Genomic DNA, 24,206 nt, shown 5'->3' with positions numbered 1-24,206 from the left:
TCCTGAATAATTAATGTTACACTTTAGTCAAAACCCTTGACTTAAAGCAGAAAGTGAATAAATGTCAAAAACTTGCAGCATTGTTCCTTTATTTATGAATCCTGACTGTGTGTTCCACATGATATTACTTATTTATAACTTGAAGTAAATAAAAAGGCCACAGATGAGTTTGTCTACAAAACAATGTTTATTTCAAATACAATCCTTAAACACTCTTTAAAACACACACAGCTTCATGTTTGGTCGTGTACATCATACAGTTGTTCCTCAGACCTATAAATCTTGGAGAAAGGTGGGATAAATCATAATCCTTCCTGTTGTGTTGCAGCTTTCTGTGCCCAGCTGGAGTCTTTTTTTAGAGAGTTATTTATAACAGTAACTTCTAAAACGAAACTAACGAGTGCTGTGTTCAGTCTATTTGCCCTTCTTAAATTTTCCCGCCGTGCCTCCGGTTTTCTGCTTTTTCTTTGCTGATCCTTTCACGTCAGGTTCCTAAGAAATAAACAGAACAATTCAGTGCAATTCAAATAAGCCACTGAACCCCGACTCTATGGTCAAATAGTGATTTTGGAAACAACTTCTTACCTTCCGTTTGGAGGACAGAGATCCAGTGACGGAGAAGAAAGAGTCCAGGCGTCCCTGTGTGCTGCCCTGCCTGCTCTTCATTATCTTCTTACAACCGTTTCGGATTCTGTCCTCACTAGACACAAAAAAATGCATTAATTTATATGAACAATGTCAACAATATCACATGCAGGAATAACAACAGTTTTCTATTGACTGTTATGCAAAGAGCTTAAATAAACAGACAGAAGTACACATTAAGCATTCTGATGCCAAAACCACAAACCCTTGTGGTTTTGTTATGACCACCAGCGCAGCTCAGTGGTCACATATTATAAACCAGAACAACATGCAGCACTTTCACTTCACCTGAACTGCTTCTCATTACACATGAACTGGATCAGCCCATCCTCATCAGGCTCGTTCCACTTCAGATCCACTGAGGAACAATCCACTACCTCTGGCGACAAAAACAAACTCCTGGCTTCTTTATACAGCCAGTCCTCAGGTGCAGGGTGCTTCTGCATGAAGGCAAGCAAGATACACACTCACAGCATCATAACGAGAACCTTGTTACAAAAAAAAAGGTTAGCTACCGTATGACAGTGTTACACATTTCAAAATCAACTTACATTAGGGTCAATGTTTTCTAGGATCTCCTCGATGGAGCCGTGCTGTTTGATCAGGTCAATGGCTCTTTTGGGGCCAATTCCCTTGATGGTGCCACAGTAGTCACAGCCCAGGAGAATACACAAGTCTATGAACTAAGGAAGAAAATCACAGAGTTAATGCAAGAAAAATTGTAGCCTTGTACACTTCCAAAGCACATGCAGAGCTGATCACAACACAAATACTGTGTTTACACATGAGGTGAGAACAGGCACACAGTAGCTATTTGACTAAGGCCACACCTCCACAAAAAATGTTAACACTGTGCTACCTGTTCATTGGTCAGGCCGATGTCCTGCAGGACGCGATTAAAGAGGAACTCTTGAATTGGAAGCTTCCTGAAACACAAATAAATTCATTGTATTTCATGTCTCCTTGTGTAAATTATTAAACAGTAACACAGGATGGATTTAACTACGATTACTATTGCTTCATGGTGACAATACAACTGAGGGAGATAGTACAGCTCCTGTGCATACTTTGCTTCACTGGCAGTCAGATGCCTGAGCAGGACATTTGTCCCAAAGGTCAGTCCATCCATATCCTCTGTAGCTGTGGCAAAGACCTTCCCTGCTTTAACCAGAGCAGCACAGGTAGCCTCAGCCTCACATGGAGCCTACAATACAAAAAACATCCACTTACATTTCACAGTATTATCCTTTACGTAACTGACAGAAATATAATTATTTAAATGTATCAATTCTGTGCTGCAAAAGAGGGGACATCTCAGCGTCTGTGAAGAATAGCTAAACAACATTCAGGTTACATGTAAAAATGCAAGAGAGAAATCTTGATCTCACCTCAATATAAGGCACTCCCATCAGGGTCAGCAGCTTCTTGCACTCATCATTATGTTGCTTAGTGACTTTAACCAAACGCTTGGTGAATTTGTCAATATTCTCTTGTTCACCTGGATTGAGACCAAAAGGGATTTAAAAGTCTGATATACCACAGTTTTAAAATACAGCTTTGGCTATCATCATAGGTCTAAGTTCAGATTGCTGATCTTTACCCATTTCCTGGGCTTGAGCAAGCAGCTTCTCAGCTTCTGCTCTCCTCTCCCCTCTTTTTTCAAGCTGTAAGATAAAAGCAAGAACATAACAAGAGTTCTATTTGCCGGACAAGTTCAAACCACAACATTACTACAGTGAAAATAAACAAAGAGAATCTGTGTGAAAATCACTTCACAGTTACCTCTGATGACTTCAGCTGTGGGGGCTTGCCGTCAAACACGTACACTGGTTTGATACCATGTTCCAGCATGCGGATTGTGCGGTAGAACATTCCCATCAAATGGCTGTTTAAAAAAAAAAAGGGACATCCCACAATTTTTGTTTTAAGCATATACACAGCTACAGATCATCAAGGTAAACAAGAACTACAGCTGCATTATTGTTGCAACTGTACCTGGTTGTCTCTCCATCTTCATTCTGCAGAACATTACCATCCTGTCGCACAGCAATCAGGAACTGGTAGATGCACATGGAGGCATCAATCGCAATTTTCCTACCTGCAAAAAATCATAGTACAAAAGAGTTTAAGTTACCGTGAGATCATACAATGTGTTTCCCATCTCTGTTTGTAGCAACAACAGAAATTCCCCACTGATCTCACTCTTATTTCTTATGCAGGCTAAACTACTGTTTTGTATGTAAAGTTACCGAAGTAGTTCTTGATGTCTTGCTCTTTAATGGCACCGGGGGCCTGGTCAGCAATTAGCTTGGCAAGTCCGTGTATTCCCATTATGGTACAAAATCTGGAAAAAAAACAACAAAGCAATTATGTCAGTTTAGTCTTTTGTAATATTCACCTTGACAGCACTTCCCACAATAACTGATGCAGAATAAGGTTTGAGGCACACGCTGTGTGGAAACAGTGCAGGATGAGTGCGTCTTGTTTACATGTGTGCTGCTAGATAAACGCCTCCTGGGGAAAGTACTTTCCTGTTTGGTTTGTGTGCGCACTATTCATCGAAAAAACGTTTTATCGTATCTATTTATTTTTATTTTAACTAACTAGTGTTGCATGAATGTGTCCTGACGTTAAGCTAGCTCTGATGCAGACAATAAACGTTGACGGTTTTCTCGCCAAACTATAACACCTTACATTTGGTCTCAGTGTGAGCGCTGGTAGCGTACATTCGGCTCTGATATTTCGAGTTAAATGACGTTAGCCAGTTTTATTTCTTACAACGAACTCACCGATAAGCTGCCCGTGTACGTTCTGCACTTACTCCGGCGTCTAGCGCGCGAGGAATTACGTCTATTTCGCGGGAAATCAAATCGCAGACATTATCTATCAATCTGCCGAGCAGTGACTGTTCAAATACATTCGGGGCTCACTCATCGATAGTGCAGGCTTGATTAAACTGGCCTGATTTACAACACGGAAGTCATGCAAGGACATTCGATTGGTTCATGAGGTTGCAGGAAATCCGGTCAATACAGAAAAATAATAGTCGCCAAGCTACGGGCTGTAAGCGATTAAATTGCGGGTTTCTGCGGTGTTAGAGCACGCAAATAAACCACGTTGGTTTCAAATTGCCTGTGACGGTGAAATATTATTAGCTGAGAATATCCGGTAACGTTGCAGGTGTGTTTTTTTTCTCCGCCCACTCCGGAAAAACTCAACCGAGTCGTCGTTATTTTTTATTTTTTAAGGTGACGTGGAGTCAGACTCCTTCCACATTGCCTCATGTGCAGTGAAAGTACTTAATGTACCCGGATATGGACGGTTATAATTCATAAAACGCAAAGAATGTGCATCGAGGATTTCCAAAATGTTTCGCTGAAACGCTAAATCTTTACGTTGAGAAGCTCCTCTGTCGGTGCATACCGGAGCAGAGAGGAGACGGCCGGGGCCTGGAGTCCAAGGAATCCGGCAGACAGACAGGTTTTGTTGGATCTGCTGCAGCATCGGGGTTGAAGTGACGCGATAGTGCAAGGTGAGGTAAAGCAAACATGCTAACTTTGTTATCTGTAGTGATTAGCTTGGTCAAAATGTGCATCTACATCCACGACAATCTAATCTACTGTCAGAGAGTGACGTGAATGTAGATCAGTTATTGTCTTATGAATCAGTGAGGGATCTTTTTATGATGTACACTGTGTTTTACCTTGCTGAGAATAAAGTAATTGTGTTATTATCTCACTTGTATTTTTTACTGCCATGACTGTCCTGTCATGTCATGTTGCTATTATTTGACCAGTTAAAGTTGGTGAGCTCTTGACAAATCACATAAAATTATCAAAAAAATGTGTCAAAAGTTCTGAATACATCACAACCAGATGCTGATGATAGTGATTGATAAGGACATAATGGATGTATTAACTGTACAGTGATCACTATAGAGCAGCCTTCTGAATTCTTCTTCTATAATATCCCCACTAAGGTTATAAGACATGTATCATGACTTTTGATGTAAAACATTAGTATGCATTTGCCAACATGCTGCTATTGTATCCTTAAATGTTAATCTGGCATTTTTTTATTGCAAAATGGGGTGAAAAAAAAAAAAAAAAAAAAAAAAGAAAGTCAAGTATGTGTGCAAAATACGTTTAGAATACATTTTGAAATGTGTGGCATCATATTCACTCTGGCAACTGCGGATGCATACATGCCAGACACAGATATACTAGAACAACATCTCTGGGCAACATAGTGTATCTTAATTTCTCACAAATGCATAACGGAGAAATTAAAACCATGCATTTTTGGCTTTGAGCTGGGCATAGACCCTTTTTATCACCTGAAAGGAGAGCCACACTGATAACACAGACAAGTTTGAAGCACCCCTATCTAACATAAACAAATGAACTGTCCATCTTTGAAACAGGAGTTATGCACCGTGGAACAGGACACCAGCCAGGTAGCTGTCAGAGAACGATGGTGCCGCACTGTGTCCTGATCCTGGGCTTGCTCTCAGGCTGGGCAGTGGGCTACAAGCAGGGTGACAATGTGACTCTTTATGTCAACAAAGTGGGGCCTTATCATAATCCCCAGGAGACATATCACTACTACACCTTGCCTGTTTGCAGGCCGGACAAGGTCAGTCTTTGTTTTCTGTCACTGTGTATTTTTGGTCACACATAGAAACTAGGGATTATTTTTGTCACACTAAATGTAGACACTACTGTATTGTTGTCATAATGTCTCATATTTCTTACTGTATTTTTATCTGGTCATTACGATATTGTTATATTAAGACTGTAAAGGATTAAAGGAAATACCTGTAAGATGGCAGTGTTGAAGTCTGGCAGTAGCTCACAGAATTCATGCTAATGCATTAACCTTCAAATCACACAGTAACACTTCTTGTTCTTCAGGTGCATCACAAGTCTCTGAGTCTGGGAGAGGTGTTAGATGGTGACAGAATGGCAGAGTCTCTATATAATATCCGTTTCAAGGAGAATGTGGACAAAAAGGTTCTTTGCCACCTCACTCTTTCAGAGAAACAGGTATTCACAAAGAATTTTTTTTTAATCTTCCAAAGAATAAACTTAAGTTGTGTGGATGATTATTGGTGCTTAACAACATGCTGCTCTGTTGCAGCATATTGCTAGCTTTTCTTACTGCCCTAAAGTCTTCTATTCCTCTTCTATTCCTGGCATCCGTGTCTTCTGTATCAGGATCTTATACTTTATTAATGTTTGCTGTTACACCCTTTATGCCTGACCTTGGATTATGAGCAGGAGGCTGATTTTGCCCGGCAAGTCTGTTACAAACGTTTAATTGTGTTCTTGTCTGGGCCTCAGTGGTAAAGTAAATTGTCCACTATATTATTTCCTTATTAGTTTAGTTAAGTACATTTTTAAAGGCTTCCTTTGTCCTGGTGGTGTTATACAAGTTTAAAATAAACAGGTTGTGGTTGTGGGTGTGGTTTGTAGGTGGATCAGCTACGTGAGGCCATCGAGGAGTTGTACTACTTTGAATTTGTCCTGGATGAGATTCCAATCTGGGGGTTTGTGGGATACATAGAGGAGAGTGGCTTCCTGCCTCATAGCCACAAGGTAGAGACTTGTGAAAATGAAAATTAATTTTATGCTCATGCAAAGTTCCAACTGAACTACACAGACTCCACTTGTCATTCGTATTATCTGCAACCTATCCTTTTTTTCTGTCAGGTGGGCTTGTGGACTCATCTAGACTTTAACATTGAGTACAATGGCGACTCGGTGATCTTCGCCAACGTCTCAGTGAAGGATGTCAAGCCTGTACCCCTGGAGGAAGGGGCAGGTGCAGCAGTGGGCGGAGTTGGGGTTGGTGGAGGAAGTCTGACTGTTACTCACACTTACAGTGTGCGCTGGTTTGAGTCCACTCTGCCTCACTCCCGGAGGGGTGAGCGACTCCGAGACTACTCATTCTTCCCCAAAACTCTGGAGATTCACTGGCTGTCCATCATTAACTCGCTGGTACTGGTGGTGCTGCTGCTGGGCTTCGTTATCATCATCCTCATGAGAGTCCTTAAAAATGACTTTGCCAGGTCGGTAAGAGCAGTTGATGATGGCTGATCTTGATGTGTTGCGTTTGGAATACTAAATCAAATATTTGCAGCCAACAATTGTCTTAATATCATATGGAATACATAAAATTAAACTTAATATATACCCTATAGCTGTTCTCTGCTTACTATCTGTCCCAGCCTTCAAACTGTTTGCCTAAATACTGTAGATCAGATTTAATCTCTGCTGAAACTGTGTCCAGAAAACACACCCCCAGGAAACTCTTGGCAATTTTTGGAGACAGCACATGATCCTCTTTGAAACACTGCCTACACATAACTGTGGTATAGTCGGAATTGGATTTAAACTATGAATAGATGTAGTCTTCTGTGGAAAAAAAGTCATTAAACCTTCTGGCTTTAGAAGCTTGGATTGTTCCTTCAGTGGAAATATCTGCAGTTCTTGATTAGACCATTTTAATACCCTCAGTTGCTTCTTCAGCTATTTCTTGGTGTATTTGTCTGTGTGCTTTTTGTGAGTAGCAGTCTATGCTTGGGCTGACACAGCTGTAGTGGTTGTGACTGCATGTGAATAATAGTACTGAAGCCTTTGGATAGGCAGTAGTTAAAACTGAATAGTGACTACTACTAAACATGCTGTTCTCTTACCTGCAGGTACAACGTGGAAGAAGAGGGTGGCTGCGATGATCTGGACCAAGGAGACAATGGCTGGAAAATCATACACACTGATGTCTTCAGGTTTCCACCGTTTAAAAGCCTGTTGTGTGCTATACTGGGAGTTGGGGCTCAGTTCCTTACTCTTGCCACAGGTAAGCAAAACACATGGCTGAACCTGAACAAATACAGGCCTGAACTCTAGAGCAATATCTGGGACTTCTATTGTTCTGTTTGAAAGTGGAGCAGACCGGTTTTCTGGGCACCACTGACCCATAGCAGCAAGTCATGCTAAGCACCAGAGTGGCGTCACAAAAAGAAACTGGACATGTTTGTTGGAGTATGATCACCTGAATGTAACCTTATTGTTTAAGGGATCATTGTCATGGCTTTGCTGGGGATGTTCAACGTGCACCGCCACGGTGCCATCAACTCCGCAGCCATCGTCCTGTACGCCCTGACCAGCTGTGTGTCGGGCTACGTTTCGTGCAGTTTCTACACACAGATCAATGGCCAGCGCTGGGTGTGGAACATCATCCTCACATCATCTCTGTTCTCAGGTGGGTCTCAGCGACATGACCCGCTCCTAATTCATAATAACACAGTTTTGTTGTAAGTAATGCATTCCTTGTTTTCACTTGGTCATTCACTCCCACAGCTCCTCTGTTCCTCACGTGGAGTGTGGTGAACTCAGTCCACTGGTGGAGCGGCTCCACTCAGGCTCTGCCGGCCACCACCGTGCTCCTCTTGCTGGGTGCCTGGGTTCTGGTTGGATTCCCCCTCACTGTCATCGGTGGTATCGTGGGAAAGAACCGAGCGGGCAGCTTCCAGGCACCATGCCGCACTCGCAACATCCCCCGGCAGATCCCCACACAGCCCTGGTACAAACACACGGTTGTACACATGGCCATCGGGGGCTTCCTCCCCTTCAGGTTAGCAGTTTGGATCTTTAAATAGATTTTTGCCATCTTGACTGATATGTCAGACTTCTGATTATTATTTTTAGCGTTTACAGTGCAATAATATTCCCACACTAAACCTGCTTTTCATCAATTCTTTCCCATAGTGCCATCTCTGTAGAGCTTTACTACATCTTTGCCACTGTTTGGGGACGAGAACACTACACCCTCTATGGCATCCTGCTGTGCGTATTTGCCATCCTCCTCTCAGTGGGCGCCTGCATTTCTGTGGCACTGACCTACTTCCTGCTGTCAGGCGAGGACTACCGGTGGTGGTGGCGGAGTGTGCTGAGCACCGGGTCCACCGGCCTCTTCATCTTCGTCTACTCTGTCTTCTACTACAGGAACCGGTCCTCTATGAGTGGCCTGGTGCAAAGCACAGAGTTCTTCGGCTACTCTCTGCTGACAGCACTCGTCTTCTCTCTGATGCTGGGGAGTGTGTCATTCTGGGCCTCGCTGGCATTTATTCGCTACATCTACCGTAGCCTCAAAATGGACTAGACGTGAAATGTGGACACACACATACAGTTCAATTTCCTCATAGCACACATGGACAATCTACATTCTCCTCTTCACCCATATGCGACAAACAAGCACCTCCTAATTGGAGGAGAAACAGGGGCCTTTACCGCGACTTTAAGAAAAGGAACTCAATGAACTTAAGCAGCTGTTATTTTTGGTAAAAGGGAATGTTGGCTGGACAGATGATGGGCAAGTTGGGGGAGAGAACTTGGTTTTAAGGATAAAATGGTATACAAAGGGATGATCGCATCCCATAAAGTGTGAATGGCAAATTGATACGAGTGAATGAGTTGTTTATGATGCAGTGTGGCATCATGTGCTCTGGTCCTGTTACCTTACCAAGGCTGAGCAGGAGCTACATGTTTTTATTTCCCATATAACACTGTTTACCTGCTGACTCGTACTGTAGTTCTGATTGATTATGCAGCAGTGCAGGTGTCATCACTTGCAACTATATTCCCCCCATACATAAGCAGCCTGTTCAGATATAGCATTCTTTTGCACTGGCCCTGTTAAGTTGGAGTTGGCCCTGCAGAGGATAAGGAGGACGATGCCTTGATTAAAGAGCAACACGTTGGTGATGGGAGCAATGTTGTATTCTATGGTCACCATTGACTGCGATTTTGGTTCTGATGTAAATATGGTCTTTTCAATAAAATGCTTTTTATTACAACAATGCCAGCAAACAGCCCCCCCTCCCATGACTTCCCTTTGTGTTAACTCACACCATCATTATGTTACCAAATACACCCAGTGTTATGTTATATTGACACACCCAGTTGAAATGAAACAAAAACATTTTCTCAGTTTGACAGTAACCCTGTATTTATAGAAAAAAAAGCATTTGAAACGTGTGCATCAGCTCTGCTTCAGTACCAACAGATGCCAAATACAAAGAATGCCTCCAACATGGACATATCTAGTATCACCAAGAGCAAAGAACACACACAAACATTAAATAGCGGTGTATAAAAATAAAAATTCATGGTAAAAAAGTAAAACACTTTTTAACACGAGCATGAACAACGCATATGTACACACAGCCTTCAGAAATGTTATCAACAGAAAAGCTTACACGTCGACTACTGGCTGGGCATTATGCACTACGGCTGTGTTCAAAGAGCTTTGGCTGGTAACAGGGTCCCCGTCTTTGCTTTCCAAGCTTGTGTTATGCCCAGCATTGTTTATAGTGGTACCACTAGCGGAGCTAAATGCCCTGGGGTTGTAATCATAGTGGTTGACACCAGGTGGCATGGACCAGCCACCCACGGGGCGTCTGTTGGCCAGGCCGGTTGAGCTGGGGGACCAAGAGGGATAGCCGGCAGATCCCGCTGAACTGTCCATGGCAGCCAGATAGAAGGCCAGGTTCTGTGGAGCAGCCTTTTTAAAAGCCGCCTCCTTCCATCCATCCTGGTTGTAATGCTCCCTGAGTTGGGGCCGTGCTTCCCCCTGATACTAGAGAGAGAGAAAAAAAACACAGTTCAGCTTTAAACGTTTACTTTTAATATTGTTCGGCAGTGTTACGTCACGCCTTTAAGGTCACAACCAGACTATGGTTGTGCCTCCATTATGGACGTCTTCCTCTATGTCCGAACCACTTTTTCTTCGTTATCATTTAACAAAGAAAGCTGGGCAGGACATGTGAAGTTTATGCAAATACGTGATTTAAATATTGTTACTTACCGGTGGTATGTGAGGGGGGAGATTGCTGTATATACCGTGAACTGGGCTGTCCGTATAGACGACAGAATAGCGCTCTGAAACCCAGCTGGTGTCTTTTTGGTGCCTTCTAAGTTTCATCCTTCGATTCTGAAACCAAGTCTTCACCTTTAGGGAAAAAAAAAGATCAAGATCAATGATCAGAAAAAGGTCACATATCATTCAATATGCTTTAAATATAAATAAATAGCTCACCTGTTTGTAAGTCAGCCCCGTCAGTTGCGCCAGGTTCTTCATCTCGGCTGGGGTGAGGTACCTCTGAACACTGAAGCGATGGACAAGAGCATTCATCTGACTCTCTGAGAAGGCTGCCCGGCCCCTGATCTTCCCCTTCGTGTTATTTACAGATGCAGTGCTTGGCTTCTTTAGGGGAGTTAAGGGCATGTAGGAAGTGTTGTTGATGGCTTCATTTTCAATAACCGCATATGTCTGCGACTCATCCACAAGGGAGCTAGAGACCTCCTCGCTGGCATCGGGGCTCCTGCTGCACGTCTCCTTGTCAAGATCTTTCTCAGCCCATGTAGCAGGGTCTGCCTGGGGGAGACTTCCCTCTCGGCTGCTGCCAGAACTCCAGGAGTCTGCGTGAGGGGAGACAAAGTGAGTCCCAATGGAAGCAGAGAAAACGGTTCCACCATCTAGTCGCTAGGTGTCGCCACTTTGCTTTGGCCAAGGAAAGTGAGTGGCGGGATAACAGGAAACTCAACATGGAGCTCGACCTCATCGCTACAAGCGGCAGCTGGCACCCAACCAGGCAATGTAAGCAGTAGCGCCATGCTGTTTGGCATTAATGTTAGCTACTATGCTAACTATGCTAACCACATACCTGGTGAGGTGTATGTCTCGGAGTCACTTGTTGTATCGCTCCCGGCCCTTCCGACCTCCTTCTCCCGGGCATTGTAGGCATCCCGATGAGGCCCGGCCAGAAGCAAGCGGCCTGCTTCGGCATCACCAAGATAGACAACCCCGGAAGCTTGGTAGTGACCGTGGCCGTTCACGACATGCTGCTCCGGGCTGTGGGTCGGAGACTCATCCCGGGCCCTTGTAGCGGCGGTGGCGGCGGCGTAGTAGGCCTGTGTAACCCCGGCATTGTAGTTGGTCATGTCCGTGACACCGGCTTCGCCCCAACCGGTGAAGTTCTCGTGGTTTTGTTCGGCTGCCTGTGGATAAAAGAAGCCGTAGTAGTTGTAGCCGAACTGCTTCTTCCAGTCTGCCATTTTTTCGTAGAGACAAAACAGATTTAAAAAATATCTTTAAAACCGAGCAGAACGAGCATAAAACCGCTGCGGCTCACAAAAACATGACCTGTCCAGGTAGGACAAGCTGAGCCAATCAAAGTCCAAAAACTGGCGCAGCCTCACACGGCCTGGTTTTATGGAGGTGTGTGGGTGTGGGCGTTCCCACGTCACAACACGCACCGCAGGCGCCAAACAAACCGATGACGTCAGCTTGTTGTGTACACTTCGGCTTTAGTTGCAAGAGCCACACTTGCATTCATGATTCTGACTCTGGTTAATAACATTTTGAACAAAAATAAAATAATAAAAAACAGACTAGGCAGGGCAGTCTCCTCAAAACCTGCCTGAGAATATCTCAGCAAAAATAACCTTTAATATTCAGTTCGGCATTGTCAACATCTGATGATAATTACCAGAAAAATAGAACAGGTAAAAAAGGCCCTCTGCCTACCTCTCTTTGTCATTTGGGCTAATCTTCATCCTCAGCATCACTGCAGCCGACTCACAAATCTGAATCCAAGCCGTAAAGTAAAAGAACAGGTTTTGTTTCATCGATCTCATCTGCAGAAAATTCGTGCCGTCAGCTTGGCTGTGGGCTAAAACAGGACAGACATCATCAGAAGTAGGATTTCACGTAAACTTCATACAAGTTATGATAAAACATATAGAAGAAGTTTGATTGCTGCAGCTGAAGCATTGCTTTGAATGCTGATGTGTATGCCTCTGTGGGTCAGCCTGTCACCATGGTAACAGCAGAGGAAACCTCAAAAACCACTCCAACTTTGAGAGCCTGGCATGCGCAAACAAATTCTGAATACAAGTTTGATAGAGCAGCATCTAATGAGCGTTTTAAGACTAAAATGGTCTGTCTGTAGCTTGAAATTTGTAGGAGGAGCTACATTTGGCAGATGACCCTCATTGAAGGGCTCTCTCACCGAAATTGCTTAATATTTGAAAAACTATAATTTTTTGAAAAAAACTTGGAAGTTGACCCGGAATGTCCTCTGTGAGATGACTAGCAGCAATCAAACTAATAAACGTGGCAGGTTTGTGCCTAAGCACTACATACCAGCTTAACCTGTTAGAATGAAGTAGTTAACTTGACTGATGATTTGTCAGTATCATTTTAGAACAATGTGGCGATTTAGAGTCAATTGAGTTTTTGCCAATCACCCAACCCTACTCCTCATTGCCACATTAAATATTGGAGCAGCTGTCCAAAGTGTAAATATTATTAGCAGAGTGCCTTTTAAACCTTAAGTCTGTTGACTGTCCCAGCTATGTATGACCAAATATTTGCATGAGCCTCAGTTCCAGATCAGTAGGCTACATTAATCTAGGTCCTAATAGTCTTTAAACTATTTATGTTGGAGAAAAACACAGCGCCTGGCCAGGGCAATATAGAGACTGGGTTTCACTGGCCAGCATTATTTCCATCACAGTGTAGGCTACTGTTTGTTTGTTTTTTGATTTTTTTGGATTTAATTTAATTTAATACAGATCTTTGTGCTTCTTGCATGATTTTAAAACTATGTTGTTTTTGTACATTGTAACCCATCACCTTGTGCAGAGGGTTAGACATGTCCACACAAACAGGCTTTCCACCCATTTGCAAACCTTTTCACAAAGATGCTTTAGATTAGCCTGTGCATTACCATCCAAGTGTTGTTTGTGTTCCTGCTCCAAACTTGCATTGGCATGGTAATGATTCCAGTTAGCAGTGAAATTATGGGACAACAGTGAGTTTAATGGGCACATTAGCATTTCTAACTGATCTCAGGCTGGACCGGGTGTGAGTGTCTGATCTTGTATTGATGATGTAGGTGCATGTAGGGGGTTGGGTGTACAGGTGTGCAACACATTTGCATTGGTATGTGCTGAGAGGATTACAGCTTGGCCTTTGATGAACAGGCACATACCCTGTATGGCATTGGAAAGTTCTGGAACAGTTACTGCAAATTAAAGCAGTATGCATTATTCTAATGGATTTTAATTCCATATCACCAAGTCAAATGTGTTTTTGGTTTGTGGTTTTTAGTTAAGTCTTATTCATCAAAGCTGTGTTTTCAGTAAAGGGTTTTTTGGTGAAATATAAGACCACAGTCTCACTTTTGTTGTTTATGTGGCAACTGTGTGAATTCAGATCAGTTCTGAGCTTATCCCAGTTGTCATTAGGCTAGAGGCAGTGTACACACTGGACTATCACAGGTCTGGCCTGCAAAATGAACAGTGTAAAAGTATAGAATGACTTGCAAAAGAAACACGTTCAGTATTTTCTGTATTGCAACATTTAAATACTGTTTTTTTTTTTTTGCAATGTTGTGTTTGCAGAAATCCAAGCCTTAATATGAAAATATATGTTAGCTAAAAATAATTTATATATATTATTGTCAATATTTTTTATAAATATTTTGATCCTAATCTCCACTTAAATTAATGTATTCTACAGCAATTCACATTAATGTTGGAGTCATTCATTAGGGGAAGAAAATGATCAAAAAATTAAATAATTGTAGATTTAAGCAGATTGCACCGCTGCCTCCTCTCCTGTGGGGGCGCTGTGGGTTTTTCCATCAAACTAAACCCGCTGAGGTCAAGTATCCTTTATAAATATGCTCCTGTTACATTTACATCATTGTAAGAATCTTTTGCTGTCATTTACTCCTGTGTCCTCTCTGTGTGTGGACATGTATACATTGGGTGTGTGCTGGTTGTATGTTGAAACACACTTAAAAAATAATTAAGTAAATAAGTATTAATCCCAAAGCTCTGAAAGTTGGGCAAGATCTGTGCTTTTTAAGAGTAGATGACGATGTCGGCTGCAGCACCACGGTAACATCTGAATGCGCCGTGGAGTTTCTGTACGCTTTACCGTACATTTCAGCATAGTCGCGCACCCCGGACCCCGCATTGAAGCCGCAAGCGGGCCGGGTGTAGCCCGCGGGCCGTACTTTGCCCAGGTCTGCGTTAACCACCCGCGTGCGTGTTCGCTGTTGGAGCGTTCAGTCCGAAGCGAGCTCGCGGCTCGAATCAATCCGAAGCGAGCTCGCGGCTCGAATCAACTTCTATCCTTGAGCTCCGTCACTTCTCACCGTCTTTTTTTCTTGCTAATTTTCGTTAAAAACTCGATAATTATCCTTAAAACCTTCAACCCGGCGAGACGGTGTTTATGTGTTTGACAGCTGGAGCCTTCATAGGCAGCCACACCGCAAAAGAAAAGGTCGTTTATCTGTCCGGGTTTATTGGAAATATTAACGGTTAGAAGACGATTCGTTCTGGTCTGTGAAGATGTCAGAAGAACTTGAACAAATACTGTCACAGCTGACAGAGCCTGACAACGCAGTCATTCAGCAGGTAACAACACACATGGCTTAGTTAAAGTTAGACAGATGTTTAACAACAGAAAAAAGACAAAAAACGGTAACCGTTATCGAGTTAAGCTAGCTAACGTAACCGAGTTAACGTTAATGTTTTATCATAACTTGTATGAAGTTTACTTGAAATCCTACTTCTGATGATGTCTATGTCCTGTTTTAGGCCACAGCCAAGCTGAAGCAGGCTTTTAAAGACCCAGCCATTATACCAGCCCTGTGTGCTGTCATGAGTGGATCACAAAACCCTCAGGTAAGAATTTTCTGCAGATGAGGTCGATGAAACAAAACCTGTTCTTTCACTTTACGACTTGGATCCAGATTCGTCAGTCGGCTGCAGTGATGCTGAGGATGAGAGTGAAGAACCATTGGAATAAGATTAGCCCAAATGACAGAGAGAGGTAGGCTGTGTGTTTTTAAATACCACCACACCTACTGGTTATTTTTAGATTAAGCTGAATTAATCATAATTGTGACATTTCCTTTATTCGTGTAGCCTCAAGGCAGTGGTGTTGCAGGCCTGCATGCAGGAATCAGAGTAAGCACATTTCTTTGATTGAATGTTCCCACAGGTTTTGGTCATATTGTACATTATATGCTGCTGCACAGTGCGTCCTTTAACTATCTGTGTACTTTGCAGGCACACAGTCCAGCACTCGCTGTCCCAACTCTGTGCAGTTATGGTTAAACACGAGACACCAGACAGCTGGCCTGCTCTGCTGCAGCTTCTCAATCAAGCCACTAAGAGCAGCAACCCTCGTGACAGACAGGTGCACTGATTATGGAATCTTATGAACTCTTTTCTGTCTGAGTACTCTACCTGTTTTTTAATGGTAATCCTGAAACATCAGCACTCTTTTGTCCAAACAGGTTGGCCTCCTCCTGCTGAACAAAGTGATAGAGTCCAATCCTGAGTCCTTCAGGCATCACTACAAGCAGCTGCTACAGCTGTTCAGCAGTGTGCTGCAGGATCATGACAATCCAACAGCTTTGTACTATTGTATCCTCAGCCTAACAGCCATAACTGCATTCACCGGCACTGAAGAGATGGTGAGGCACTAATGCTACTGTTGCCTGTCTGGATAGTATATAAATCTCTAAGCCATTACATTTACACATGTCAATATATTACTATGAATACATTGCAGATTAAGTTAAAACAGTCATTGTGTAAGGCCTAAAATGTATTCTTTCTTTTACTTTACTTTTTTCTAACAGAACCAGATGCGTTCCATCATCCCAGGTCTGATTGTTGCTCTGAAACACCTCATCCAGGCCAATCAGGTAGATTGTGTATTTTAAAATCACTGTTGTTTATGTTGATGGTCTAGTCTAAAGGTATGAATGAAGCAGACCTGCTTAATCATCATTTGTGCCTGCACAGGACCAAGCCAGTGAGGCCATGGAGGTGTTTAATGAGCTCATCGAGAGCGAGGTGTCCATCATTGTTCCTCATGTTGCTGATGTTGTTGGTTTTTGCTTGGAGGTAAGATTAAGATTAGATTGAGAAACCTTTATTAGTCCCACAATGGGGAAATTGCATTTTTGCAACGGCATACAGATAGCAAGGGATAAGTTAAGAAAAAGATATATACATTATAAAATAGACTCAATCAAAAAAACAGTTTACATTAGGGTTGTTTGTTTGGTGCTCTACTTTTTTTCCGTTTTGTAACTGAGATAATGACAGCATATGTTTGCTTTAGGTGGGCGGTGACACCACCTTGAGTAACTCTCTAAGAGTGAAAGCACTCTTTTGCATTGCCTCTCTCATCAAGCTTAAGAGCAAGGTAAAGTTCCCATGTTCTGTTTGTAATTACTAACAAGACAACTTCTGCAGGATTTTTTGTTGAATCTTTAACTTATAGATGATAATTGAAGCTCAATGTCTTTTTTGCCTTGTTTTGTAGACGGTGCTGAAGCAGAAGCTACTAAGCCCCATCCTGCAGGCCATTTTCCCTGTACTGACTGCAGCTCCCCCACCTGGTGAGCAGGACCCAGAAGATCAGGAGGAAGATGACAGTGGAGATGACATAGACAACGCAAATCCCAAACACTCTGCTGCTCAGGTGTGGAAGAATATTTCAGTTGCTTTAGTTTATTGTTTAGTAATTTGTACTTTGCTGAAACTCTAACATCCATATGTAGATATAAGTTAGACTGAACTACTTGACTTGTCTGTTTCCAGGTTATTGATACTATGGCGCTCCACATGCCTCCAGAGAAACTATTCCAACAACTAGTAAGTTATCTACCTGTGAACTATTTCTATTGGAGGTTCACTGTGTAAGAACCCTGGTGCATATAGCTGCTTTTTGAATGTATTGTGTTGTGCATTGTGCAATAGATGCCGCTCACTCAAGCCTGCCTTGCCGATCACGATCCATATCAGAAGAAAGGCGGTCTTATGTGTCTTGCTGTGCTGGCTGAAGGATGTGCAGACCACATACGCACCAAGTATGTTGTCTTTTATTCATTTAGTTGTCTTTGAGTGTGTTACTTCCAAAGGTTAAAAAAAAGGTGTCTGTGTGTTTCTTTGGTAGGATGCTGTCATCAGTGCTGCAAGCAGTATGTCGGAGTCTTTCTGACAGTAATCAGGTGGTGCGCAGTGCTGGCCTTTTTGCTCTCAGACAGTTCTCTGAACATTTGCAGGTGACTTGAGGCTTATGTACAGTTTCTTTCAGGATTTACTGATTTTTATTTAAGCATCTGTTGGTATTGGGATACTGTCATAATTTAGAGACTTAGGGGCTGTATTTATATGCACCCTTTATTTTGAAAAATGCTACAGATATATTTATGAACTTTCTGCTGTTTACTCAGTTTTTCTCTCTCTGTTTCGTAGCCTGATGTGAGTAAGTACTGTGCAGAATTGATGCCTTTGCTTCTGGGCTACCTTTCATCCCTGAAGAAGACCAAGGTTGGCCACATCACTAAGGCCTTTTATGCCCTTGAGAACTTCATGGAAAATCTAGGTAAGGTCTTTTTAAAAATGTACCACCTTACAATTATTTACAAAGAAAAACGAATATCTTTGCCTAAACAGGAGCTGATATTGAGCCCTACCTGCCTACTTTGATGGACACTATGTTGTCAGCTCTCAACACTGACAACCTCAGGATAGAAGAACTAGCCGCGTCTGCTATTGGTTCTATAGGTAAGCCTCTACACAACAAAGTAAATCTACCACCTTATTTTGGCAGAAACCTTTATAGTAAAAAATCTGAAACTGAAGCGACCCCATCCCCGTTGTCTTTATTATCAGCTTATGCTGCCAAGGAGTTGTTAGTTCCCTACTTCCCTCCAGTTATTGAAAGCCTAAAAGGATTCTTGACAACGACTACTGAGGAGATGAGGTCTCTGCAAATTCAGTCCATGGGTACGTAAACACCCCAATATTGTAACTAAAGGCTGTTCCATACTCCATGAGAACAGAGAACTCGCTCCACGGGTGGTAAGAGTAAAAAAAAAGTTCTTTTCGGCACGGAGGTACCATACTCTGCGAGATGTGTGTGTGCAGAACTCCTCATACGGCCCTCCTACGCAGCGCACGTCACACACAAAACGTTGACAATGTGATTGTATTGTAAATTGTGTGCACAGTCGTGGTTACCTGGCCTAACGAGCTGATAATGTTCAGGGAAGAGGGCGTACAGCATGACAATAGATAGAATATCAGTGCAGCTGACTGTAGCAGACCTCTGGTCTGTGTGAGTTTAACTCTGTGAACGTGTGGATGACTGTCTGCAATAATACATCCCGTCTCCCGGTGTTTAATGTGCGCGAGCCGCTGTAACGCCGTGATCAATACTGGGATTAATTTTTATCGCCACCTTTTGGACACACACTCCTCTGTGTGCCGTGTTTGCCAGCTGCTCATCTAAACTGTCCATCGTCACTGTACTTCCTCCTTCTGTCTGTGTGTTCTGCACCTGAAGCTCTTGCGCTTCTCCACATTCATCACGCCCACAATAAATTCCGACCAATCACAGCATGGTTGACGCACAGCCTTGAGAGAAAAAGTTCTGCCCGGACCCTGTGCACGAGATCGCTGCACAACGGGTGGTCGGAGATAAAAAATGAAGTCATTTTGTGGGCGTAACGTCTGCAGGGGGGAGGGAGTTCTCTGTTCTCATGGAGTATGGATCCAGCTTGAACCTGAAAAGAGTCAATTTTTGTATTTTGTAACACATTTCCGTGGATTACAGTGAAGTTTCCCTCTAATGAATGGATTACATTCCTGTTTTGTGGTGACTCTCAGATACTCTCGCTTTGCTGGCCCATACCATCGGCACAGATGTCTTCAGTCCTCTTGCTGCAGAGTGTGTTCAGTTGGGCCTTAACCTCATGGATACCATCGATGATCCTGACCTGAGGCGCTGCACGTGTGTAACTCATTGTGTTTTCATTTCGGTTACCCAGAAGTTTAAACCACAACACTGTTTTTAACACTGCTCGAGTCTCTGACTTTCTGCAACTCTTTCCTCCCCCCCTCTGTCAGGTACTGTCTATATTCCGCTGTATCCGCAGTCAGTCCTGGCTGCCTAAATCCTCACCTCTCTGCCATAACCACTGTCATGCTGATGGCCCTCAAGTCCAGTGAAGGCATTACGGTGTGAATCATACACATATCACTCTTACAACAGATTATGAAAGATGTTCTGTTACACTTTGCATTGTCTTCTTTTCCCCTCAGGCACACCTTGAAGAGGACAAGACATTTGTCCTGCTGGATGATGATGACAATGATGACAATGAGGAAGATAAAGTTGAATTTCTGGATGATGAGACAGATACAGATGCCTTAGATGTTGCAGGGTAGGTCTCCCATATGTACACATTTATATTTACTGTCCCTATTAGGCAAAAGTGCGTTCACTCATCCTGATAAAACATATCTCCTCTCAGGTTCAGTGTGGAAAACTCTTACATTGATGAGAAGGGTGATGCTTGTTACGTATTGGGAGAAATTGCCTTCAACTCTGGGTAATGTGGGATTTTAACAATTAGTTAATCAGTTTATCAGAATGTGTTACATGGCTATGACCGTTCTGGCGTCACAGTGTGTGAAATTTTTTTTTCCTCTGACAGTGTTGCCTTCCAGCCCTTCCTGGAGTCCTGCTTCCAGCAGGTGTATGAGATGAGAAATGTAAGTCATTCTGTCTGGCTGGTAGGCCCAGTGTTTGACTAATGTCCTGTGAAGGACGCTTTGTGTCGCAGCACGTTTGTATCAAGTTACGAAGGAAAATGGCTGTAGGCACATTGATAATTCTAGTTGCCACACATGTCTTCATTTTTAGGTCAGGTGTAAAAGTTGTTTTCACAGATGGAACTGTTTTGTGAATTTTAAAATGATCTGTTGTGCCATTCCTCTTGTGTGTTGCATAAAAAATGCAGTAGCTTCCCTAGTGTTGATACACAATGGATGTCTTTGTAAACAAATACCTCAGAAGGGCAATTATTTGCTGTCACTAGACCTTGAACCAGTGCCTTTCAAATGTGGGATGGTCTATCTAGTTGTGACCCCATTAACCTGTCGTTTGTGTGTGTGCACTACCCATTGTGCTGCATCTTGATACTTTCTTGTATTTTCCCTTATCTGCCTAGTTTCCTCACAGGGATGTCCGCAGGGCAGCTTTTGGAGCCATGGGTCAATTTTGTCGAGCACAGCACAAAGTGTGGAAGGAGAATCCCACTGAGGCCAACCACCAGGGTAATGCAGGGAATGGGCAGCGCTGTTTTCTGCTGTAGCAGGAGATGTAAACGATCAAAATCATATTAAATAGGACAACACTTTTATAAAGACAGGCTATAAATTTTAAGATTACACCCCAATGCAGCTACTAAGGTGGAGTCCAGCCAACTTGTGTCATTGTTTCTTTTTTACTATTCCTAATCCTAATTCTTGTGTCCCCCATGCAGCCCTGTTGAAATTACTGGACGTTGTATTTCCTTGCTTTGTGGAAACGGTGCGAAAAGAGCCTGAGCACCAGGTTGTAATGCGTATTCTGAAATCCATGAACAAAGTCATCAAGACCTGCAAGGAGGAGGTTTTCAGAAACCCATCCCGCCTTAAGGACATCAGCTACGTCCTCCGGGATGTGCTCAAAAAAAAGGTGAGAACGGGGATGACTAACAGAGGTGTGCTGGCTTAGAGTTCCATTAGAAAACCCTCTAACATTGTCTTTCTGCTCAGACCGTTTGTCAGGACAGTGGTGGTGATGAAGCTGATGATGAAGACCAAGAGGTTCCACAGATCAAACTACATATAAGTGACTGAGTCATGTCTTGCCATATAAGAATAAATTATGGAGTGTTCTTTCTGCTGGTGTGCTGTCTGTTTCAGGCAGAGTATGATGCCATGCTCCTGAAGTTTGCTGGGGAGGGAATCCCCTTGTTGGCCTCGTCTGTTCCTGCAGACAGCTTTGCCCCTTTCCTCAACGACCTGCTGCCTTTCATCATGGGCAAAGCTGTGAGTGTGTGCAGTGATGATGTAACTCTTTCCACTAATCACTCTCAGTGATGCAGGTGCAACAAAAAGGAAGTTTGTATAAATTAAACTACAAGCTGTTTCAATGAGGCTGGCTTAAATGCACAAAATGGGATAGGTGGCTGGGAAATGTGATCGTTTTAGTAGATACAAGGATGTTTTGTTTTGGAGGCAAAGCACCCTGCACAGTCAGCAGTTTTGCAGGGCAGACACGAGCGAATGACTGGTTCAGTGTGTCATCAGGACAGGATTCAACACAGAAAACTCTGCTGTATCTGCAAACAAGCTTCTTTTTTTGTAGAATTCAGCAAGGTGTAATGTGTTTGTCTGTTTTTGGTAGAAATCCACATGCACAGTGGCAGAGCGATCCTTTGCCGTGGGTACGATTGGAGAAATCCTCGAAGCCCTCATAAATGTGCCTGGGGGCCGTGGAATGGCCGGCAGACTGTCCAATCGCTTGCTTCCTACGCTGGTAGCTGGAGCAAAGGACAGCGACGCTGAAGTTCGCAACAACAGTGTGTTCGGCCTGGGATGCCTGGCTCAGGCAGCAGGTCCCATTGTTGTATCGTATCCTTCTGTCTGTACCATTCTGTCTGCATTATTATAAATGAACGCGAGAAAAGCTGGTCCTTAGCGAAGTGGGTTCCAGAGACTATCCCATGATGTTGTCTGTGTTTTCCAACCTGCTCAGCAAGGAGTCAGACCTCAGGGTGATCGACAACCTGTGTGGTGCCCTGTGCAGGATGATCATGGGTAATGTGGATGCGGTCCCTCTGGAGCAGGTTTGTCTTTTACAAGTTGATTAATCATAGTTTGGACAAAGCTCCAGAGTTTGAATTGAAGACACTTCAGTCAGATGACAGGCTGTGCTTACTGACAGGTGGTGCCTGTTCTGGTGACCCATCTTCCACTCAAAGAGGACATGGCGGAGAACAAGACAGTGTACACCTGCCTGGCAATGCTCTACACACACAGTCCTGCTCTGGTATGATATAAAAGCAATGGTCATCTGTTATTAGAACTTCTGATGTAGAGGATATGCATGTATCTATGTGTATGAGAAGTTTTTTGTCTGTTGGGATTCATGTTAGACATGTTTCCTGCCCTGTAGGAAGATTTTAGTGCATGAATCCAAAGCAGTGTTCAGACATTCTGACCACAATCAGACTAGTTTCTTCTATTTCTTTAATAGATGTTGTTAATGTTAAACAGTATTACTGAATTGTAAAATCAAACACATTACGGTTACAGGACTGTGCTGATTTAAACAAGACATTACAAACTTCACATGTGATCATTATCATGTTTTGAAAAAATCTTGCACTTTCAGGTTGTGAACTTAATGAAGCCCATCATCGCTGCATCTAGTCACATCATTGGAAACAAGAAAGTCGACAAAGGTAAAGATTTCTTTGTGACAGGCAGCCTCTCTGCACCTTCTTTAACTGAATGCTCCTTGTGCGTTCTCAGCCAATCCCTGCCTGGTGCTCTTTATCAGTATTCTGTTCCCCCATACTAATATTTTTGTATTCTTTCATAATTCCTCTCCTCCCTTACAGACACCCAGGAAACTTTGGTCTTACTGATGAAGAACTTAGCCCAAAACCACTGTGCTGACTTCCAAGCAGCTGTGACCTCACTTCCTGCACAGCAGCAGGCCAGTCTCAGTGCTGTTATCACTGCCTCATAACTCACAGTCATCCTTTCATTCTCCAGTGACAGCCAGAGCAGTTCCACCTCTGAGTATTAACTTTTAATTTATTTCTTTCTGTGCATGCTGTTTTGTTATAGACACATTTTATTATTTTAGGAGTTCCTGTGTTTAGTTTTCCTCCTGTTTGTGCCACTGTCCCATGTTTCCACTGTTTGGACAGACTTCTGGCTTTTCTATCAAGAGTTTGGAGCAATGATACATGTTTTCATTCCAATCCAATTTAACAAAGATTTTTTTACAAATCGTTTTCTGCCGTGCAGTTAATGTAAAGCCATTCATTCTGTACAAAGAGCAAGTGATGAGTCTTTGAAGCCTCTAAATAAATGCAAACTTGCATCTTGCAACAAAAAATGGGCTTTGGATGGTGATGACTTTCTCAGATCTCCCATTGACCTTGATCCTCATTAAAGTCAGGCTGCTGGTCGTCCAGTGCCATGGTCATCTGCACAGGCGTCAGTCCGTTCTCCTCTAAAACATACACAAGGTGTGTTTAGGTATGTTATTATGATGCATGAGATAAAATACACAGACTGTTCAGGGTGAAAGTAGTACAACCAGAAAAATGCATTTTAAATAGTATGTCTGTGGGATTGTCTTTGAAGATGGATTTAATTTTGCTACTAGAGAGAAGTCTGTTGCGCCAGGTTCTTCATCTCGGCTGGGGTGAGGTACCTCTGAACACTGAAGCGATGGACAAGAGCATTCATCTGACTCTCTGAGAAGGCTGCCCGGCCCCTGATCTTCCCCTTCGTGTTATTTACAGATGCAGTGCTTGGCTTCTTTGGGGGAGTTAAGGGCATGAAGGAAGTGTTGTTGATGGCTTCGTTTTCAATAACCGCATATGTCTG

At 43.1% G+C, this 24,206-nt stretch overlaps 4 protein-coding genes across 5 annotated transcripts; 2 read left to right on the top strand and 2 right to left on the bottom strand.

The window, feature by feature from the left end:
* Positions 1-359: 359 nt before the first annotated feature.
* On the bottom strand, positions 360-3,513 carry fen1 (flap structure-specific endonuclease 1). 2 transcript variants are annotated; one of them, XM_028432759.1, is made up of 12 exons: positions 3,435-3,513; positions 2,895-2,989; positions 2,641-2,743; positions 2,428-2,530; positions 2,246-2,309; positions 2,034-2,143; positions 1,713-1,849; positions 1,505-1,571; positions 1,197-1,328; positions 934-1,085; positions 586-700; positions 360-492 (listed from the first exon to the last, which is right to left on the bottom strand). In XM_028432759.1, exons 2-12 carry the CDS (start codon positions 2,974-2,976, stop codon positions 415-417), a joined length of 1,143 nt encoding a protein of 380 aa, XP_028288560.1. In that variant the 5' UTR covers positions 2,977-2,989; positions 3,435-3,513; the 3' UTR covers positions 360-414. The 2 variants fall into 2 exon arrangements, with proteins under 2 accessions (XP_028288560.1, XP_028288561.1); XM_028432760.1 differs by lacking the exon at positions 3,435-3,513 and adding an exon at positions 3,340-3,372.
* Positions 3,514-3,657: 144 nt separating this feature from the next.
* tm9sf1 (transmembrane 9 superfamily member 1) lies at positions 3,658-9,506 on the top strand. The gene is made up of 9 exons (XM_028432724.1): positions 3,658-4,177; positions 5,069-5,280; positions 5,559-5,690; positions 6,120-6,242; positions 6,357-6,715; positions 7,349-7,503; positions 7,723-7,908; positions 8,007-8,280; positions 8,415-9,506. Exons 2-9 carry the CDS (start codon positions 5,074-5,076, stop codon positions 8,806-8,808), a joined length of 1,830 nt encoding a protein of 609 aa, XP_028288525.1. The 5' UTR covers positions 3,658-4,177; positions 5,069-5,073; the 3' UTR covers positions 8,809-9,506.
* Positions 9,507-9,736: 230 nt separating this feature from the next.
* On the bottom strand, positions 9,737-11,869 carry nanog (nanog homeobox). The gene is made up of 4 exons (XM_028432754.1): positions 11,372-11,869; positions 10,744-11,126; positions 10,513-10,656; positions 9,737-10,284 (listed from the first exon to the last, which is right to left on the bottom strand). The coding sequence occupies exons 1-4, from the start codon at positions 11,760-11,762 to the stop codon at positions 9,901-9,903; spliced, it is 1,302 nt and encodes a 433-aa protein (XP_028288555.1). The 5' UTR covers positions 11,763-11,869; the 3' UTR covers positions 9,737-9,900.
* Positions 11,870-14,874: 3,005 nt separating this feature from the next.
* LOC114453113 (importin-4-like) lies at positions 14,875-23,531 on the top strand. Its single transcript, XM_028432784.1, has 30 exons — positions 14,875-15,137; positions 15,321-15,407; positions 15,476-15,555; positions 15,651-15,692; positions 15,795-15,924; positions 16,025-16,204; positions 16,373-16,438; positions 16,539-16,640; positions 16,861-16,944; positions 17,065-17,223; positions 17,343-17,396; positions 17,502-17,611; positions 17,698-17,806; positions 18,000-18,129; positions 18,201-18,311; positions 18,420-18,533; positions 19,416-19,539; positions 19,656-19,767; positions 19,851-19,972; positions 20,063-20,140; positions 20,246-20,303; positions 20,762-20,867; positions 21,077-21,270; positions 21,351-21,401; positions 21,501-21,626; positions 21,985-22,211; positions 22,294-22,426; positions 22,525-22,629; positions 22,975-23,044; positions 23,204-23,531. Exons 1-30 carry the CDS (start codon positions 15,072-15,074, stop codon positions 23,332-23,334), a joined length of 3,261 nt encoding a protein of 1,086 aa, XP_028288585.1. The 5' UTR covers positions 14,875-15,071; the 3' UTR covers positions 23,335-23,531.
* The last annotated feature ends 675 nt before the right edge of the window (positions 23,532-24,206 follow it).

This window comes from Parambassis ranga, chromosome 20 (genome assembly GCF_900634625.1).
Source record: "Parambassis ranga chromosome 20, fParRan2.1, whole genome shotgun sequence".
Lineage (NCBI taxonomy): Eukaryota > Metazoa > Chordata > Actinopteri > Ambassidae > Parambassis > Parambassis ranga.
The sequence above is the reverse complement of the archived record's forward strand: the minus strand, read 5'-3'. Positions and strand labels throughout refer to the sequence as shown.

Bases quoted from the DNA above. Each gene is read 5' to 3' on its own strand.
- nanog (XM_028432754.1), bottom strand. From the start codon at position 11,762: ATGGCAGACTGGAAGAAGCAGTTCGGCTACAACTACTACGGCTTCTTT. The intron at 10,657-10,743 runs GTGAGCTATTTA...TTTTCCCTAAAG, and splicing joins CGGGGCTGACTTACAAACAG to GTGAAGACTTGGTTTCAGAA. The intron at 10,285-10,512 runs GTAAGTAACAAT...CTCTCTCTCTAG, and splicing joins TCCCCCCTCACATACCACCG to TATCAGGGGGAAGCACGGCC.
- tm9sf1 (XM_028432724.1), top strand. From the start codon at position 5,074: ATGCACCGTGGAACAGGACACCAGCCAGGTAGCTGTCAGAGAACGATG. The intron at 5,691-6,119 runs GTATTCACAAAG...TGTGGTTTGTAG, and splicing joins TCACTCTTTCAGAGAAACAG to GTGGATCAGCTACGTGAGGC. The intron at 7,909-8,006 runs GTGGGTCTCAGC...TCACTCCCACAG, and splicing joins CACATCATCTCTGTTCTCAG to CTCCTCTGTTCCTCACGTGG.
- LOC114453113 (XM_028432784.1), top strand. From the start codon at position 15,072: ATGTCAGAAGAACTTGAACAAATACTGTCACAGCTGACAGAGCCTGAC. The intron at 22,212-22,293 runs GTATCCTTCTGT...AGTGGGTTCCAG, and splicing joins GCAGGTCCCATTGTTGTATC to AGACTATCCCATGATGTTGT. The intron at 22,427-22,524 runs GTTTGTCTTTTA...GCTTACTGACAG, and splicing joins ATGCGGTCCCTCTGGAGCAG to GTGGTGCCTGTTCTGGTGAC.
- fen1 (XM_028432759.1), bottom strand. From the start codon at position 2,976: ATGGGAATACACGGACTTGCCAAGCTAATTGCTGACCAGGCCCCCGGT. The intron at 2,144-2,245 runs GTAAAGATCAGC...GTCTCAATCCAG, and splicing joins TGCTCAAGCCCAGGAAATGG to GTGAACAAGAGAATATTGAC. The intron at 493-585 runs GTAAGAAGTTGT...TTTATTTCTTAG, and splicing joins CTCTGTCCTCCAAACGGAAG to GAACCTGACGTGAAAGGATC.